The following is a 16,517-nucleotide window of genomic DNA, read 5'->3' as shown; positions in this document are numbered from 1 at the left end:
CAGAAGGGTAGCTGAGAGGCTGCACGTCCCAAGGCAGGCTACAGGGAGACAGCTGGGTGCGGGACGGCGCTCACCACACTCACAGATCTTACGTGTGAGCACGCTGTGTGCAAATACAAGCTTAGGTTTGTGTTTCTATCCACTAATCTCATCCCTTCAAATAACAGCACGTCGCTCAAGTCCTCTGTGTCTGCGTTTAAGCATTATGAATAACTTTTCTATTCCTGTCCCATACATACAGCCTAGGGTTAGCAATTTGACAGTTGGAAAAGGTCAGTAGAAAATTCATTTCGCAAAAGCGAGCTATCTCTGAAGCTTCAGAAGGCGTTTTCCACATAGCAGGTTCTCCCTTGGGTCTGACTTTCTCATCTTTGCTTGGTCTCAGTCTGTTAAGTTTTCAGACATGGCTTAATTAATTTCCCTCTTCCCCCATTCTCTCTAGGTCAATGCAAATTTCTAAGACAATCAGCCGTTTTCTGCAGTGTTTCCTGTGCAGGACCCCTAGGAACCAGAAAAAAAAATAATAAAGATTGCCTGGGAAGTCTAAAGAAAAATGGTGAAAGCACACAGTCAGAGTAGGTTACGGGGAGAACACAGTGTTCTCAGAAATTCAAACCCAAAGGTCTAAAAGCCAGGCAAGGCGATGTTAGCAAGGGACTCAGAGCTCCAACGACAACTGCAGAGTAGGGGGCATTTGCAGGTGAAAGTTGGCCAGCTACTTGAATCAAACTTGTTACTGTCCCTTTGCAAAGAAAGCACAGCACTGTCCTACCATCTACCAGGCGGCAACTCTACCCTGAGAAAAGCCCCCTGAGTGTGGGAGGAGCCGGGCACCAGGTGAATGAGTGGGAACCTCCCTGGCACAGGGTAGGCCATCCTGGAAGAAGCAACAGGGAGAGAGGCTATCGGAGTCCTAACACGGTCCGATCATCAAGGGAAGAAATAGCTCACGGTGAACTTGAACCACTCATGGTCACTAGACTGGAGAGGAAAGAGTCAAATGCAGCCGACTTTTCAAAAAGCAGAACTCAGCAAAAGACCAGATGTGCAGGACTCAGGTGACAATGAATCTTCCAGGAAAAGCCTGCAGTGAAGTCGTCCAGAGGGCTGACACACTGGCCACAAGGGACAGTACACAAACACATCCCTCTCCACCAGCCAGCTCTGCAGGCTGACTCTCCCACAGCATCTTGGTTTCTCTCTTCTTCCTACCAAGAGTATAACCAGGAGCCCAGAGTCCCGAGGACTGAGACAGACAGAGCCAAAGCCAGGGCTAACTGGGTGGTAAAACATTCAGTTAACAGAGGGGCTGGAAGTAACGGGGGTGAGCAGTGGGAGTGGGTGACAGCACCGGGTTGTGTCTCATTCATCAGACAGTAAGGAGCAGGGATGCAGAGGGCATAGGAGAACCTCACGGCTTCTCCAGCTCTGAAGGTCGGCATGAGGCATGGCTTTGGCTCAACCACTCCAACCTCCCCACCCCCTGCCGTGAATACTTTGCTCTACTACATAAACTTCTGCTTAAACTCTCTGTTTAACTAAATCCTTTCCTTAGAGAAGATAAGAATCAAGGAGAAGTCTTCACCTGACAACAGCTCTCTGGTCTACAGTTTTCTTAAACATTCAAGGTCAAGATAAAGGCATTGCTAGACAAATGAGACGTGAGAGATGCCTGACTGGATCAGCTATCCTGGGGGTGAGGACCTCATGGTATGACTTTTGCTGGGTTCAGCCTAAAAAAGTATCGATTGCAAATTGGTTTTCAAGGTTGTGGATGGATCTCAACCTTCGCTTTAAAAAGTAAGCCGCAGGAAGAGGTTAAGAATAGGTCTGATGAAATGCCACTTGCCACCACATTTGACGACCAGAGTTCAATCCCTGGGATCTGCATGGTGGAAGGAGAGGACTGATTCCTGTGACCTCCACATAAGTATCACAGCACACATATGCCCCCCTCCAAATAAAAATATAATAATAGGTTTAAAAACAACCACGTGCGTGCGTGCACACACACACACACACATACACACACACACACACGTTAACTAAACATTACCACTGTAAACAATACCCACTACATAACTAACAATACCTAAGGCCCTTTGAATTTACTGTCTCATAAATATTTACAATTGTTCTATAAAGGAGCGATGGTCCTTGGTAAGTCACAAAACATGACTCTATGATACATTTACCTCTGAGGAATAAAAGCGAGACTTAGAAATGTTAAGGCACCTGCCCTAGAATGGCAGTCTTCAAATGGACAACTAAAGTCAGAACCAAGATACTCTCTTTGGGTATTTTGTTCTAACCCTGAGGCCAACAGCCCTTTTTATAAACAGCCAGGCATGGCTGCATTCCAACCAAGCTCCTTATAGATAGTGAAACTAGAATTCCATGGGGTTCACATATAAGAAATGCCATTCTTTTCATTTCCTCCCCAGACACTTAACGTTGATCGCATCCTTAGCTCATGAGCTACGAGCAAAGAGGAGGAGGCTTCGTCCTCCCTTAACCCCACAGCTTTCTAACTCTGGTTGAAGCCACCGGGTTCAGCTACTGCCCAGTTCATCTCACAAGCTGATATCTCAGGAGTCCAGAGATATTGCTGGACAAAACCAGTAAGGGTACGCTCTGCATGGGACCCATGACTTAGTCGTACAACTGTGAACTATCGGAAGTGGCCCTAACCCTGCCTGACCCGGGGTTAGGACGCGCACACATTACTCATCCTTGTATTCCCCTCACCTGTATACTCTTCTACAGTAGCAATCGGTGACTCTGCCTGAAACCAGCAGAGATTCTGGTGCACGAGCACAGCATAGCTCTCTGCAAGCCCAAGCCCAGGTCCCTTACCTGCAAGGTTTGGCTGAAGCGCTTTAACGGTGTGGTCTTCACAGGTGGGATGAGATTTGCTAGCGATGTGACTCTGGAAAGGGGTTTGACCCTTTTGTTACTAGGTTCCTGTACAAAAGAGAAAAAAAATAAATAAATAAGAGGACAGTGTCAAGGCCAGTCTTAAAGATGTCTGCCAAAACATCACATCCATCCCACTCTGAGAATTACAGGTAGCAGGGTGAGCTGCAGACTGTGAACAGTTCACCCAGGATCTGCACAGATGATCCGGTTGGGGAGCCAGGAAAAAGACTGAGAGTGCACACTGAGGCAGTGGGTGACAGGTAGGGATCCCGCCCCTCCCCCTTCCCTTTCCCCTCCTCAGCCCCTCCCCCGAATCAGTCTCAGCTCTTCATTACAAAGCTTCCCATTGCTGTAGAGCATTCCCAGCCAATGACCTTGCCAGACAGTGGCCTGTCTTTTGTTGCTTCTGGTTTCATTTTTTAAAAAACCCTTCCTGTCACCTTGCCAGAGCCATTTCTGTATATGCGTTATCCATTCGTTTTCCTAAAGTTACGAAGACTGCTTTTAAATCTCTATTTTCTAAAACATTCGTGTGTCTGTATGGGGATGGGAGGAGGACAACTTCCTGGAGTTTGTTCTCTCCTTGCACCATCCGGGTGCCGGGATCAAACTCAGGTTGTCAGTCCTGGTGGCGAGCCTGCTGGAGCTCCAAATATTTTTTTAAGAAATTTTATTTCTAGGATCATAAGAAAGCATCTTCGAACCTATAATAATAGAGAGGCACGTATTAAAATTCACAAAATACCTAATGGCAAAAGGAAATGTACGGGGAGAAATTCGTATCATGGGTCTTTGGTTTCCGTACTATTTATAGCCACACATTTTCAAAGTCACCTCCACAGAAAACATCAATTGCAAATCTGTAAGTTGCTCCGGCTGACAGGGGAGAGGGAGACTTCTTATTCCAAAGAACATGATCAAGAACGATATAAATAAAAACAGGCTGGGGGAGGGGGGACAGAGCGAACATTTTACAAGACAAAGAGGACGGTTACCCTTGCTTTCCTATGCTCCATCTGATCTGCAGTAGATAATGGACAGCACATGAAGACCTCAAATTGTGATGGGAAATGCCAAGCCAGCCGGTTGTAGCAGATGTCAATCATTTCCTAAGGTCAGCTCACCCGACCCCTACCCCACGGTGTTCATCTTTCCTTCTCAGCCATTGCTCTCAAAGTTTGACCCAAAATTTCTAATTCTTCAAGGGATCCCTGCAGGCCATTCTAAACGCAGCAGATGCTCGGAAAAATTCCTTCATGAATCTGGAATTCAGCCGGGAAGTTTTCATATCGCTCAGTGCCCTGTCCAGCCTCAGAAATCAGAAGCCCTCTCTTGAGTCTCTACCAACGCTGCTGACATTTTAAGTAGAAAAAAAAAAAATTTAAACCTAAAGAAGTTCAAAACAGTTCCATGGTGTCAAAGAGTAAGCTGAGGTTTGCGAAGCAGTCAGTTGCTTTTTTTTCTAAGACAGAATAGATCCGGCAGCCAGGGACCTCTGGCTTCTCAGTGAGCTACGCAGAGCAGCCAGTAGGCAGTGCTAGGAACACTAAGAAGGCTGGGTTTTAAAATGCAGCAGACGAGTCTCCTGATATGAAGGCTGCCACTACGAAGGATAAAGTGCTACAGAGAAAAGTCCGAAAGCCACCTGCTTCCAGGCGACGATGTCCTCAGGATGCTGCCCCCTGTCCAGCGTCTGGGCTCCTGAGCACCTGTGCACAGAGGATGACGTCAAGATTCCTCCTCTTTACATCAGATCTGCAACCTCAGCAGGCTGCGTCCACGCATGTGTGCACACACAGCCTCTTAAGCGTCCCCCGAATCCTCTAAATGGCTTCTGCTTTCGTCTAGAAATGCCAGGTTGCGATCCTGCTCTCTTGGGTGGCATAAACCGCATTGCGGCACACGGGGAAAAAATCCCAGGGGAAAAGGACTTGGTCTCGGATAATCCTGCGTGCACCTCAGATCCCAGAGAGTCTGGGTCTCATTCCCACGGTTAAAGCTGTATCAGAATGGGGAGGCTGAAGAGAGAGCAGCGGCAGGGAACGGGCATGGCATACTTGGCAGGCTGCAGGAAGATCTAGCCCTTATGGGTCATGTGTTCTAAGGTTGGTCTGACGTGGCTGCTTGGTTTAGATGGCCTATTCAGATGTGCGCTATCTAATATAGTTATAGGAAACATGGTCAATGCACCATTAGTCCAGAACACTGCTAATACATGGAATTCCATTTAGAACTGCTTCTCCAAGGCATGGCCCCCAAGTGAGTTCACAGCAGGCTACTCTCTGGTGATCTAACATCGCTAGGCAAAGAGGAATGAACCAGAAGCCACCCTGCTGTGATTTTGCAATGCAGGCAGGTGTAAGCTCCAGAATATTCTCGGGTTGTAGGATCTAAGGGGGGAGGGAGGCCTTATGTCTGACCCAGACGAATGAAGTATGAATTATGGAGCTATCCTTTGAGGGCTTCTGTGAGAATAAGAGATTTAAAACACTTCTTGGCCCAATTTAATTGTTCTTTTCCATTTATCCGGTCTGTCTCCAGCGATATCTTACTACTGTCTAAGGAGCCCTCGAGGAAATATTTCTAGGATTCTAAGTACATAGAATTACTGAGAACTGACTAACTAACAAGTGTAATACTGAGGCTGTGTTCAGGTTTGCTACTGGAAGATGGCGGAATTTAACCTGCAGAGCCTGCCTGGTCTAACACGGCATACTGCTAGACCAGGCTGGGCAGTCAATGCCGCACCCAGGCACACGATGTACTGTTTCAGGGTGCACAGTACTGCCAGGAGACCTGCGGCAGGCAGGAGGGCACATCACTAAAGACCCTTTAAGGGGGGGCAGAGGCGCACAGTAGGTCTGAACACAATAGTTCTGGTTAGTCTTTTCTAGGTTTTGTTGTTTTGTCCCTCTAACAGGACTACCTGTAGAGCGTTTATTACCAGTTAAAATATCGGGGACACTAGTCTAACTGTTGGCTCCAAAATGATTTTGTTGACGTCGCTGTTGCTTTGTGGGTATCTGTACAGTCCAGGCCAATGCAAACCTATGTGGTGGAGGCTGGTCTTGAACGCCTGGTCTTCTTGCCATTAATTCTCAAGTGCTGGTATGGCCGAGTCACCAGGCTCAGGTCCCGAAGTGTTTAAAAATCCATATTAATAAATTTGAATATATATGAATGACGTGGCTACCTATGCAAACCCTTTGCAATGTGTATAAATATGTGCCTGCATCATACATGTATGGGCCTAGCACCCTTGGAGACCAGAAGAAGGTGTCAGACCCCTTGGAAACCGAGGTACAGCTGGTTGTGAGCGGCAGTGTGGATGTTGGGACTAAATCTGGACCTCTGCAATGGTGACAAGTGCTGCTAACTGCTGAGCTTGATCTCCAACCCCCCTACCTGACGAAGTAGTTCTTTTTAAACATCCATTTTATATTTATTGTACTTGATGAGAGCATGGGAGACCCTTTATCATGTAGAAAAAGTTCTGTTTATATCAAGTTTGATGTGAATTTCTCTCATGAATTACCATTGACTTTTACTTTTCTTTCCTATTCAGAGGAAAGGGAAGGGAAAAAGGAAGTAAAAGAAGGGGGAGGGGGCCCCTGGGTTCGGTCCTCAGCTCCGAAAAAAAGAAAGGAAAAAGAAAAAAAAAGAAGGGGGAGGGGAGGGGAGAGGAGATAATGAAGATGGCCATAGAGGTCATATTTCTCCATAAAGGAATTTACTCAGCTGTTTGAAGAATTTCATGAGCTAACTGCAAACCAAACAGAACACGGCACTCGGTGTGAGCGAGGCTCAGTGAGTAACTTTCCCATCTTCCTCTCAAGAGGTAAAAAGCAAAAGCAGACTGTATCATGTACAAAACTGCCCACAACATCAACACAATGTAGCACGGTTTTGGACATCAACACAATGTAGCACGTTTTCTCCTTTCTTTCATCAGAACAGTTTCACCGAAATAGAGCTGCAGGGAACCCTCCCTTGTCCCTGCACTTCACGCTGCAGATAGAGTGGGGCTGGGTGCAAAAGCGTGTGCATCACGCTTGCAGCTGCCTGGAGACTGCTCCAGTACTGAGCCCCCACCATTCCCCAGGAGTGGCAGAGAAGGCAGCTGTCAGCTCAGGCACTGAGACCATATCGCTGCAGGGCGAGGCAAGGAGCCTGCTTCTGGCCAGGAGTCAGGCAGAGGTGAGAACTGTTCATGACAGGGGAAGCCTTTGCCCGTGAGCTGATAGTCACATACACAAACAAAGAAACAAAGAAACAAACAAACCAACAACAACTCTCAAACATTTGGACGTGACAAGGGGACCTTTGCAGGGCTCCATCTGTGGGAATTAGAGTCACCTCTAGTCTACCCTCTAACACTGGAAGGTGGCTTTCACTATCCTGTTAAACACCAACATATAACTCATGGTGACTGATTTGCATAAATAAATGATAACATGCTAATAGTGGTTACAGGTTCTTTTTTTTTTTTTTTTTTTTTTAAGCTCTGGCTGACTTGAACTCACTGTGTAGACTAGGCTGGCCTTGAACTCACAAAGACCTGCCTTTATCTGCCTCCCAAATACAGGGATTAAAGGTGTGTGCCATTATAACCAGTTTGGCCTCAAGTTCTTATTTCAGAGCTCAACACACAAAACGTACTAGCTTATTTATTTCAGTATGTTTTTAAGTTAACTCCTATCATGCCCATTTGAAAGATGAAGAAACTGAGATCTCAAATGATTGATTTGCTTAAGATGACTCAGCTGGATAGAAAAAAAAAATGAAAGAAGGCACTATAATTGAAGCAGGGTGACCTCAGAGCCATTTCCTGTCTGGAGGCTGGCTAACTTTTTCTCTAAAAGAGAAGAGAATAAGGAGTTTAGATTCTCTGGAGCACCCAACCTCTAACACACTCATCCACTCATCTTCAGACATAAATTAACCAACGTGGGCACAGATCATTACACCTTTCACTGATGGGCACATAAATTCAAATGTCATATCATTTTCATGTCAAAAAATATTTTTCAACAATTAAAAGCACATTATTTTTAACTCGGGCCTCACAGGAAGTATGCCAGTTCTGGCTGCTAGCTGCTGTCTAGTCACATTGCTTCTCAGTGGTCCTCAACAGCTCAGCTTCTGTATGTGACAAACCTCAAGATGGCTCCCTCGGGCATGGTACTTTCCCACAGGCCCTTCTGGCATGACACAAGCTTGGTTGCATTTTCACCCCAGAGCTGGGGTTGCAAGGTCCTCCCCTGATGAACAGGGGACATGGTTGTCTTCAATTCTGCAGGACTGAGTCCTATTCCACCGCATTTTACTTCTTAAGTAAATCCATCCAAACTAATATCAGCATCCTCTCATGTATGAGTAAAGGCTTTCTAACCAACACAACTCCTCAGATCTACGTCACAATAAATTGAGGTAGAGGGGAGAGAGATGATGAAAACAGGTCAACAATTGTCAGAACAGATTCACCTGCGATCTTACAGGTGGTACAAGAACAAAATTTTTTAAAGGTATGTTTTATGATGGACAGAAGATGTATCATCAGATGCAGGGGGTGGGGGGGTGGGGAAATGAGTTCCTGAGTTCATTAGTAGAACCCCGTGATGGAGGGGGACCAGAAGGAGCCATCATCAGAAATGAAGAAATGGGGCAGAAAAAACCCCACCACTGAGCATCAGGAACTCTCAACTAGGACGTGGATTACTGGAAAATGGAAGTTGGGAGAGCCATATTATGACTTTGAGGGCAAGGCTGGGGAGGCGCCAGTCCAACGCCAGGCTCCCTGAACACTTTTGTATACTAGACGTTTGCTGTTTGGTCTTTGTTGTCATTGCTTTAGCTCTTGTTAGTGCTTTCACACATAGGCTCCGAATCACTAAACTTCATAAAAGGACCTGGTAAAAGTCAACAGATCTACTTTAGAAACACACAGAAAAAGGGATGCCTAGAGGATCAGACTGTCCCCGACAGGAGTCCTCGGGGACAGGAGTCCTCGGGGGACAGGAGTCCTCAGACCCTGCCCTATTTGTTTGATGTGAAAGCATGCTTTGCTTTCTCCATGGCTCCCTCCCAACTCAAACTTCTTTTCATTACCATTCTTCTAGGAAGGAGGAAGCTAAGGCCTCCCAGTTCCCCACTCTTGGGTGCTCCTGCCAACCAAATCAGGGTAAAGCTCATTACTCCGCAATCGCCCTGACTCTACCCCCTCTCTTCTTAGAGCCCCAAATTGTTTACATTGATTTACAGTTTATGTTCGAGACTCTCACCCTTCAAAGCTTCTAGGTCACACCTGCCATTGCCAACGCCTTTCCTGCCTATCCGCAGTTCTCACTCAGCCCTAGCCAACCCCCGCACTGCCTCTGCCCCCTGCAAAGCCCCAAGCTTTATTTCAAACAGCCCCACTTCTTCCCTTAGTGGACAGGGGCAATCTGCTTCATAGCTTGTCCTTCCAGAACTGCTAATAGTCTCCCCTTTCGTGTGAATGTGTTTCAGATAAAGTGGTTGTGAAGGAGCTGTATTTTGTAGATCGATCTGCCCTTTATCTTAGACTGGCTCTCCTATTTCCTGTGCAATGATACGCATGTTATTCACAACTTATTCAAGGGGAAAATGGAGGAAGAACCTCACAATGACTTCTGGCGAGTTCCGGGGATAACGACTGTCTTTTAATTGGCCTTGGGCTCAGAGTTTTACATGCTACTATGCTCATGGCATCTTCAGAACCTGGGTCATCTTCATCTTGCACATGAGTGCACAGAGACCTGAGGACCCACTTGAGATCACATATCTCTGGCAGCACGGGAAAATGTGGCAAATACACCGGCTAATACACCACTGCTCTGCTATTCTACAGCACAGACAATATGGTACACAGGCCATAGGCTCGGTGATGAGCAAATGCTCAAGGCACAGCGGTTGGAACGGGACTTGCAACTGCTTTATTCCCTCTCTCCACCTTTGCCTTCAAGAGAGGGTGAACTTACCACTCCACGTTCAGTGAACTTCCCACACTTCATGTACGGTGAACTTACCACTCTATGTATGCCTATCCCTTTTGAAAAAGTTGGTGCTGATACAATTTTAGACTCACAGACACATTTTAAAAATAGTCCGGAGTGTTTCCTATACCTTTCACCACACTTCCTCTAAAGCTCAGACCTTACACAACCAGAGTATGTTCACCGAAACTGAAAAGCTAACATTGGCCCAGCACGGTGAGCTTAAATGTCAGGGGGGTCCCTGGGACTTTACCACACTTCCCACTAATGTCCCTTTCCTCTTCCAGAATCCAATCTGAAATCCCACATTATATTTCATCTCTGTATCCATCATAGTTCCCCCAACTGGTGACGGTCCCCCCACAAAAGTGCTCTTGTTATCTTACAGCAAAATACAGCAGCTCTCTAGCTGACACACTGGAGGAACCGTGGTCCTCATACAGAACGCCTCTCAGTGTAGACTGCTGTGATGTTCCCTCCTATGAGGTGTAGGAGGTTTGCTCTGGTGGGATCGAATCCAAAGTGTCTACTTTTTCTTAAAGCACATTATATCAAAGGGGATGTGATGTTGTTGGGTCTGATAACTGGTGATGTCAGCTTGGACATATGGTTATGGTGACACTCCTGCCGTACCCCCAAAAAATATACAGACAAGTTTTCAGCCCAGCTACCTATGAAAATGTGCGCGCAAACTCTAAACCCAGTGTCTGTGAATGTAACCTTATTGGGAACTAAGACCTTCGTACATAAATCAAAAAGATGAGATCATGCTAGCTAGAGTCCAGTCATTGGTGTCCTTATATGAATGGAATATTTAGACAGAAACACACAGATATGGATATAATGACTCATTATGATATAATGAGAGGTAAAGACTGGGCTTGTGTATCCACAAAGCCAGACAACACCAATAATCGCTCTTCCAAGCAAACTGCAGAAAGCACAAAGAGGCAGGGGAGAAGTCCTGGGCAGGCTCAGAGAACACCTGAGCTACTTGCTGTCAGCTACTTGGAGGCACAATACACGGATGCGTCCATCACTTGCCTTATGGGGCTTTGCCTCAGGAGCTAGGAAGGTGTCCGTGGATGTCCCTGCTGTGACAGTTCATAATTGATACTTCTGTTGGAGGGAGTGTTTAAACAAACACTAGTAAGTGCGAAGTGAGCTTCACTGAAGTGTATAGGTGTTACCTTTCCAAGAACGTCTCCCAGCTGCAAAGGGAAACCCAGAGGTAGACCCTGACAGAGGCCCAAGAGCCAGTGTCAGCTGCAGCTGGAAAGGAGGGGACAGGAGGGTCGGCATGCAGGGCAGGGTGGCAGGCGGTTAGACAGGACACACAGGTAGCAAAAGGAGGCCTTCTTAGAATGGTTTGAGCAACAGAGGAGTGAGCTGGAGGGCAAGAGAAGACGGCGCCTTAGAGCTGGCTGCCGACTCCATCTTCCTCCGTTGGAAGCAAAAGGGCAGTAATGAAATGATGGCTCTTAATTCCAAAACTTCCACTATTGTTCTTTCCCCTGCTCTCTGTCCCTTGGCACATGGTTAACTAGACGGTGTCATCTGCTGCCGGAAGATTAAAGGCAAATAATGAAGCCCAAATTCCATCGGAAACCTGGCTTCATTGATTAAGCAAGTGACACAGGTTTCAAAATTACTGTCGAACCCACCCACAAGATGAGCAAATGCTCTTCGAACTCTGCTTGGAATCCTAATTTTTTTCCTTTACAGATGGCAATCCGTGATTTCAACAGGGATTCTGGGCTCTGGGGACAGAACATCAGAAGGGCACCAAGAAGGCTCCTCTGTAGCTGCAGATTAGTTGATCTCCTCACAGAAGACCATGGCCTTGTTTGTTTGTGCTAGCTGTGGGTCTGACATCCTGGCTTGCGCTGAGCACACAGGGAGATGGCATTTCCCCTTTAAGAAATGGCTCAACTCTTTCACATCAGGTGCTCGGAGGAAAACACCCCAATTTCCTCTTTCAGAGGAGAACAAAAAAAAAAAAAAAAAAAAAAAAAAAAAAGGCTAAGGTTTGTTTTGATTTTGCTAATGCGAGAACAAGGAGAGCCAGGAGAAATAATATCCAGGGGACAACCCCATCAGTTCAGGCTTGTGCACACAGTGCACACAGCCGGCCACACAGCTGGGCAAAGGTTCTGAAGAGTATCCTACACCTTGGATCATAGCAATATTCAAGAGTAGGTGATCAAGAAATCATCGCTGAACTGCTAACTCGGGCCATAAAACAGGACATGACTTGAGGTATATCTCAGTGGTAGAACATACCTTCAATATGCATGAACCCAGATTCAACACCCAAAACCAAACAAGCCAAAAAGTGCACTAAAACGTAGCACAAGGTCGCTAAGGTTGAAGAAAGGACATTTGTTCTCTGTGCATCAAGTGCTTTGCCTGAACCAGAGAGTTCTAAAGGTCCATTGGCAGCTGTAGTTCCTAAGCTAGCATCTTAAGCTAGGTCTGTGAGGCATCTGCTTATAGGAGAGCCTTGGGGGGCAGCAGTGGGGGGCAGAGAGATGGCTCAGTGGTTAAGAGCACTGACTGCTCTTCCAGAGATCCTGAGTTCAAATCTCAGCAACCACATGGTGGCTCACAATCATCTGGGATGAGATCTGATGCCCTCTTCTGGTGTGTCTGAAGACAGCTACAGTGTACTCACGTATAATAAATAAATCTTTTTTAAAAAATAATTAAATAAATAAAGGAGAGCCTTGGGTTAACAGAGAGACATCAAGACAGCGGGCTGAACTCAGACATGACCTGAGTCCCAGTCCCAAACAGCTTCTCACACTGTGCAACAGAACGAACTAAAACAAAGCAACAAGAGAACGGCGACACTGGCAAAATAATGGCAGCCCCCTCAGGTTTGATTAAACTCAACAGCAGAATGAAGAAGTGGTGACTGGGGCCAGTGAGGAGGGGTGATTCTCAGTCAGTGTGTTCTAGAGAAGCAACTCGTTCTGTAACAAATCCCAGGGGGTAACGTCCAAGGCGTGCTCCCTTGTTTCTGAAGGAAGAATTTCAACGAATTATTGAAATTACTATTTCGAGGAAGGCTTTCGCTCTATGGCCTGGCGTCAAACATGGTGTTCCTTCGTCAGATGGAACTGCACTAGAGCCATAACCCCCATGCCCAGCTTAAATTATCACCTTAATTCTCATCTTCACTGAAGTCTGGGCTTCATCTTGGAAAGCTGTAGAATCCTACTTGTATGCCACGCGGACGTTCATTTTTGCTGAATGAAGGTTTATGGGTTTGAGGTGGGGAGGGGTTAAAAAAAAAAAAAAGAACCTCAGAAAATCACTCGGGAAAATACGGGCCTCTCAGGGAGCTGGAGCAGGCGGCAGCCCAGGTTATGCACACAATCTCTCAGGAGTGCCAGTAAAATGAAACAGAGCCCCTGTTTCAGACTGCGGTGCTGGCTAAGGCCTCCCTCCTCAATTACTTTCAAAGTTATTCATTTTAGTCAACATTAGAAGGGTAAGTCAACATTTGTTCTGGCAACGAGCCCACATTTGTTATTTTATTAGTCTGCTACTGGCTAAATTGGCCCGAGATTAAACACATCTAATAAATAGCCCTAAAATATTGGAGTTTAGCTGAAAACCACATTCAAATTCTCTTACACAGGATGTTACTATTACTTAACCCTAGGCAGAAGGAGAAACATACACCCACACCCCTGTAAGTTCCTTTCAGCCAGCGCCAGCCCCTATCGCCTGAAGCTCATCTTGGTCGTGCCCAGACATGGTTCTACAGACCTTCAGAGAAAGAGGAAGCCAAATATTTAGGTCTCTCTGTGGTCCCTGACTGCACATCTGCCTGCCCAACTTCAAGCAGCACCTTTTTTTTAAAAAAAAAAACAAAAAAAAAAAAAAAAAACTCTACTGAAGCAGACAGGGCCAGAATCTTAGAGCCCCGTGTCCCTTCAGGAGTCAGACCTTCTGACAAGATAGGCTTGCCAGCAGGGTTGTGTCCCTGGGCTGTGAATCTCGGGAAGGTCGGCCTGGCATACAAAGATGTAACGTACTTTGGGCAGGAACCATACATAAGGGATGTGCCCTGTACACTACTCCCGATTCCAGGTCTGAAAAATGGGGTACGGGTGAACAGTTCCCACTAGACGAAACCCAGGGGACACCTAAGAGATGGCTTACAGTAGCCTGGTCACCGCCACCGGGCCCTAAGGAAGGCTTTTGTGGCTTTGGAGTTCCTCAGTTACTTCCTACTGACTTCTTGGAACTTGTGGGTGGGACTAAGTTATGTCCTTGTTTATCTCTGCTGAAGGGATATCCTGGCTCCCACCCCCACCCCTCTGGGCAGGGTAGGAGAAAGGCTTACCTTGGGCCTTCCAACCTTGCTTCAGAGTTGAGGAAGCTGGTGTGTACAAATCTCAAGACTGTTTTTAAGACATTTTGTGGGCTCTCCCAGAGCTTAGGAACAGACTCACAAAAGCCTCCGCACGAGGTAAGGCAGTTCCTGTCAATTTGATCACAGAACGTCTCGATTCTTTACTGAGTGTGCGTGGATAAATATGAGCCCAACACCTCCAGCCAACAATGTAACCCCCTGTGGCTTGGTTTGCTAGCTGTGTCTGGGGGAGCACGTGAGCCTTTGCGGAATGTGTGTGTCGCAGGCCACCTCAGTGGGACCTCTCAGATAAGACCGGAGCAGTAGGCTATTCCAAAGGGCGAAGGGCAACATGCTTTCTCCTCCAGCCCGCTCGCCAGCCCACCGCCATACCACTGACACGGCCTGGCCACATTTGACTCCGCAGTCCTGGCTTCTCCTTCCTGTGCTTGTTTCATCTGTCTAGCAAAACTCTGATGGGATAGAGGAAAACTGGGAGAGCCTTGGCAGGAGTCAAGGCCACGCCAGAGGACAAAAAACAGGTGAAATCCTAAGACATCAACCTGAGTAGGGTGGGGGGAGCCAGTACATGGGTCTTGAGGTCTGCACCGGATAGGTCCTGCTAACACTCTTCTGAATTACGCTCTACCGGAGCTGGGATGCAGTCTTACCAGGCCCCAGGACTGCCTGGGATTAGGCAACCATAGGTAGGCTGGGCATTGAATCCATCGGATGTATAAAGTGGAACGTCTGTCACACAGACACGGTGCCTTCTGCTTCAGCAAGGACACCGAGGACTCACACGTGCTGCCTCTCTGTCCACCTGTCATCTCTCCAAGCTCAGCATTCATTATCTTAGCTGCCCAGAAAATCAAACAGAAGTACAGAGGTGAAAAGAGACACGTGTGCACAGATCTCCATCTTGGTGTCCCAACGGGTAGGACAGATTGTTCTAGCTGAACCTGGGATGATGACGAGCATCTCACTGGAGCTGAGCTGACAGGTCTGCTGTCCGGCTGGAGATAAGACGGAGATAAGGCAGGAACCACATTTGGCTGCTAGAGGGAACCTGCGTGGTCACCTGACAAGTATCCGAGCTGCAGGAGAGAGCAGATACACTTCTTGGCTGTCCGGTTACATCCGGTTACATCTTAGCATTGACAGTGATTTTTTTTTTGAGCGAGGAAGCTTTTCAGGGATGTGACTTCCAGAAAGGAACATAAAATACTTGTGATGCTTCTGCCATGTGCCAGCTGTACCCAGCAGCACTCAGATGCCTGGCCCACGTGCATGTCCCAGTGCCATGTCCCCACACTTAACAGCCAGAGAATATAGAACATTTTAGAACATTTGGCTCCCAAGAGAGAACAGCATAAACCCAAATCTGGTTATTCTAAATGGAAAAGGCCTCCAAACAACTATATGGGAATCAGTGAATTGGGGGAAGGAATCAGTGAATTTTAATTTAAACTTTCATGCCAGGGTGACACCATGTCACCCAATGAGCAATCAATCGTATGTGATTAACAAGGTAAGTAGGCTGTTGTTCAGCAGAGTGGGAGGGTGGTGATGTACAATAGAGTCCTATGGTCCTCTGTCATCCCATACCCCTCAAGTAAGTCTATGAAGAGTTCCAAACGCTCTTCCTTAGGATGGCTGTGTGCACTCACACAGAACACAATGCTGTTGGCTTAGCCCTTTCTCATTGTGCGGCATATTTTTAATGACAGGATTTTTAAAAAAATGTTCAGTAACAATGGAAGCTCACTGCAAACCCTGGCTCTCGAAACTTCACACTTGCAAACCTTGAAACAAGATTGCAAGCTCTCTCTAGCCCCCAGACTTCAAGGTGAAGGAAGCCTGGCTCATCATCGTTCGGGGTCTATTGAAATCCGTCCGTGTGCAAATATGGAAGAGAACGTCGCCCCTGACAAAGATGGCGAGGGGCACTGGAGATCTAGCTCTCACGTTCAGCTCATTTCAATTACAAAAGATAATCGGGTGACTGAAGGATAAATGGCTGGTGACCTAAAAATATGGAAAATTAGTCACAGATTGTTGTGCCAAACAAAATGATAGCTTAGCCATGGAGTCAGGCAATGGATGCAAGTAAGTTTCTAGAAGAAACAGTGTTGCTGAATATGGGATGTATTTCTGGGGTAAAGGACCCACCCCATCCCACCCCTACTCTTAATGCAGGTAGCAAAAGGCTTGTGGAT

The 16,517-nt window shown here is 46.8% G+C and overlaps 1 protein-coding gene across 4 annotated transcripts in view; it reads right to left on the bottom strand.

The window, feature by feature from the left end:
* Arhgef3 (Rho guanine nucleotide exchange factor 3) overlaps positions 1-16,517 on the bottom strand; it is a 281,753-nt gene that overhangs the window by 38,192 nt on the left and 227,044 nt on the right. For 3 of the 4 annotated variants that reach the window (XM_032918596.1, XM_032918597.1, XM_032918598.1), the window contains one exon: positions 2,857-2,964. In XM_032918596.1, coding sequence (XP_032774487.1) covers positions 2,857-2,964 — 108 coding nt within the window. Of the gene's footprint in view, positions 1-2,856; positions 2,965-3,914; positions 4,139-16,517 lie in introns of those variants that run through there. The other variant, XM_032918599.1, reaches the window with a different exon arrangement.

The sequence above is a fragment of the Rattus rattus genome, chromosome 13 (genome assembly GCF_011064425.1).
Source record: "Rattus rattus isolate New Zealand chromosome 13, Rrattus_CSIRO_v1, whole genome shotgun sequence".
Lineage (NCBI taxonomy): Eukaryota > Metazoa > Chordata > Mammalia > Rodentia > Muridae > Rattus > Rattus rattus.
Note: the sequence above shows the minus strand (reverse complement) of the source record. Positions and strands in the feature narration are given on the sequence as shown.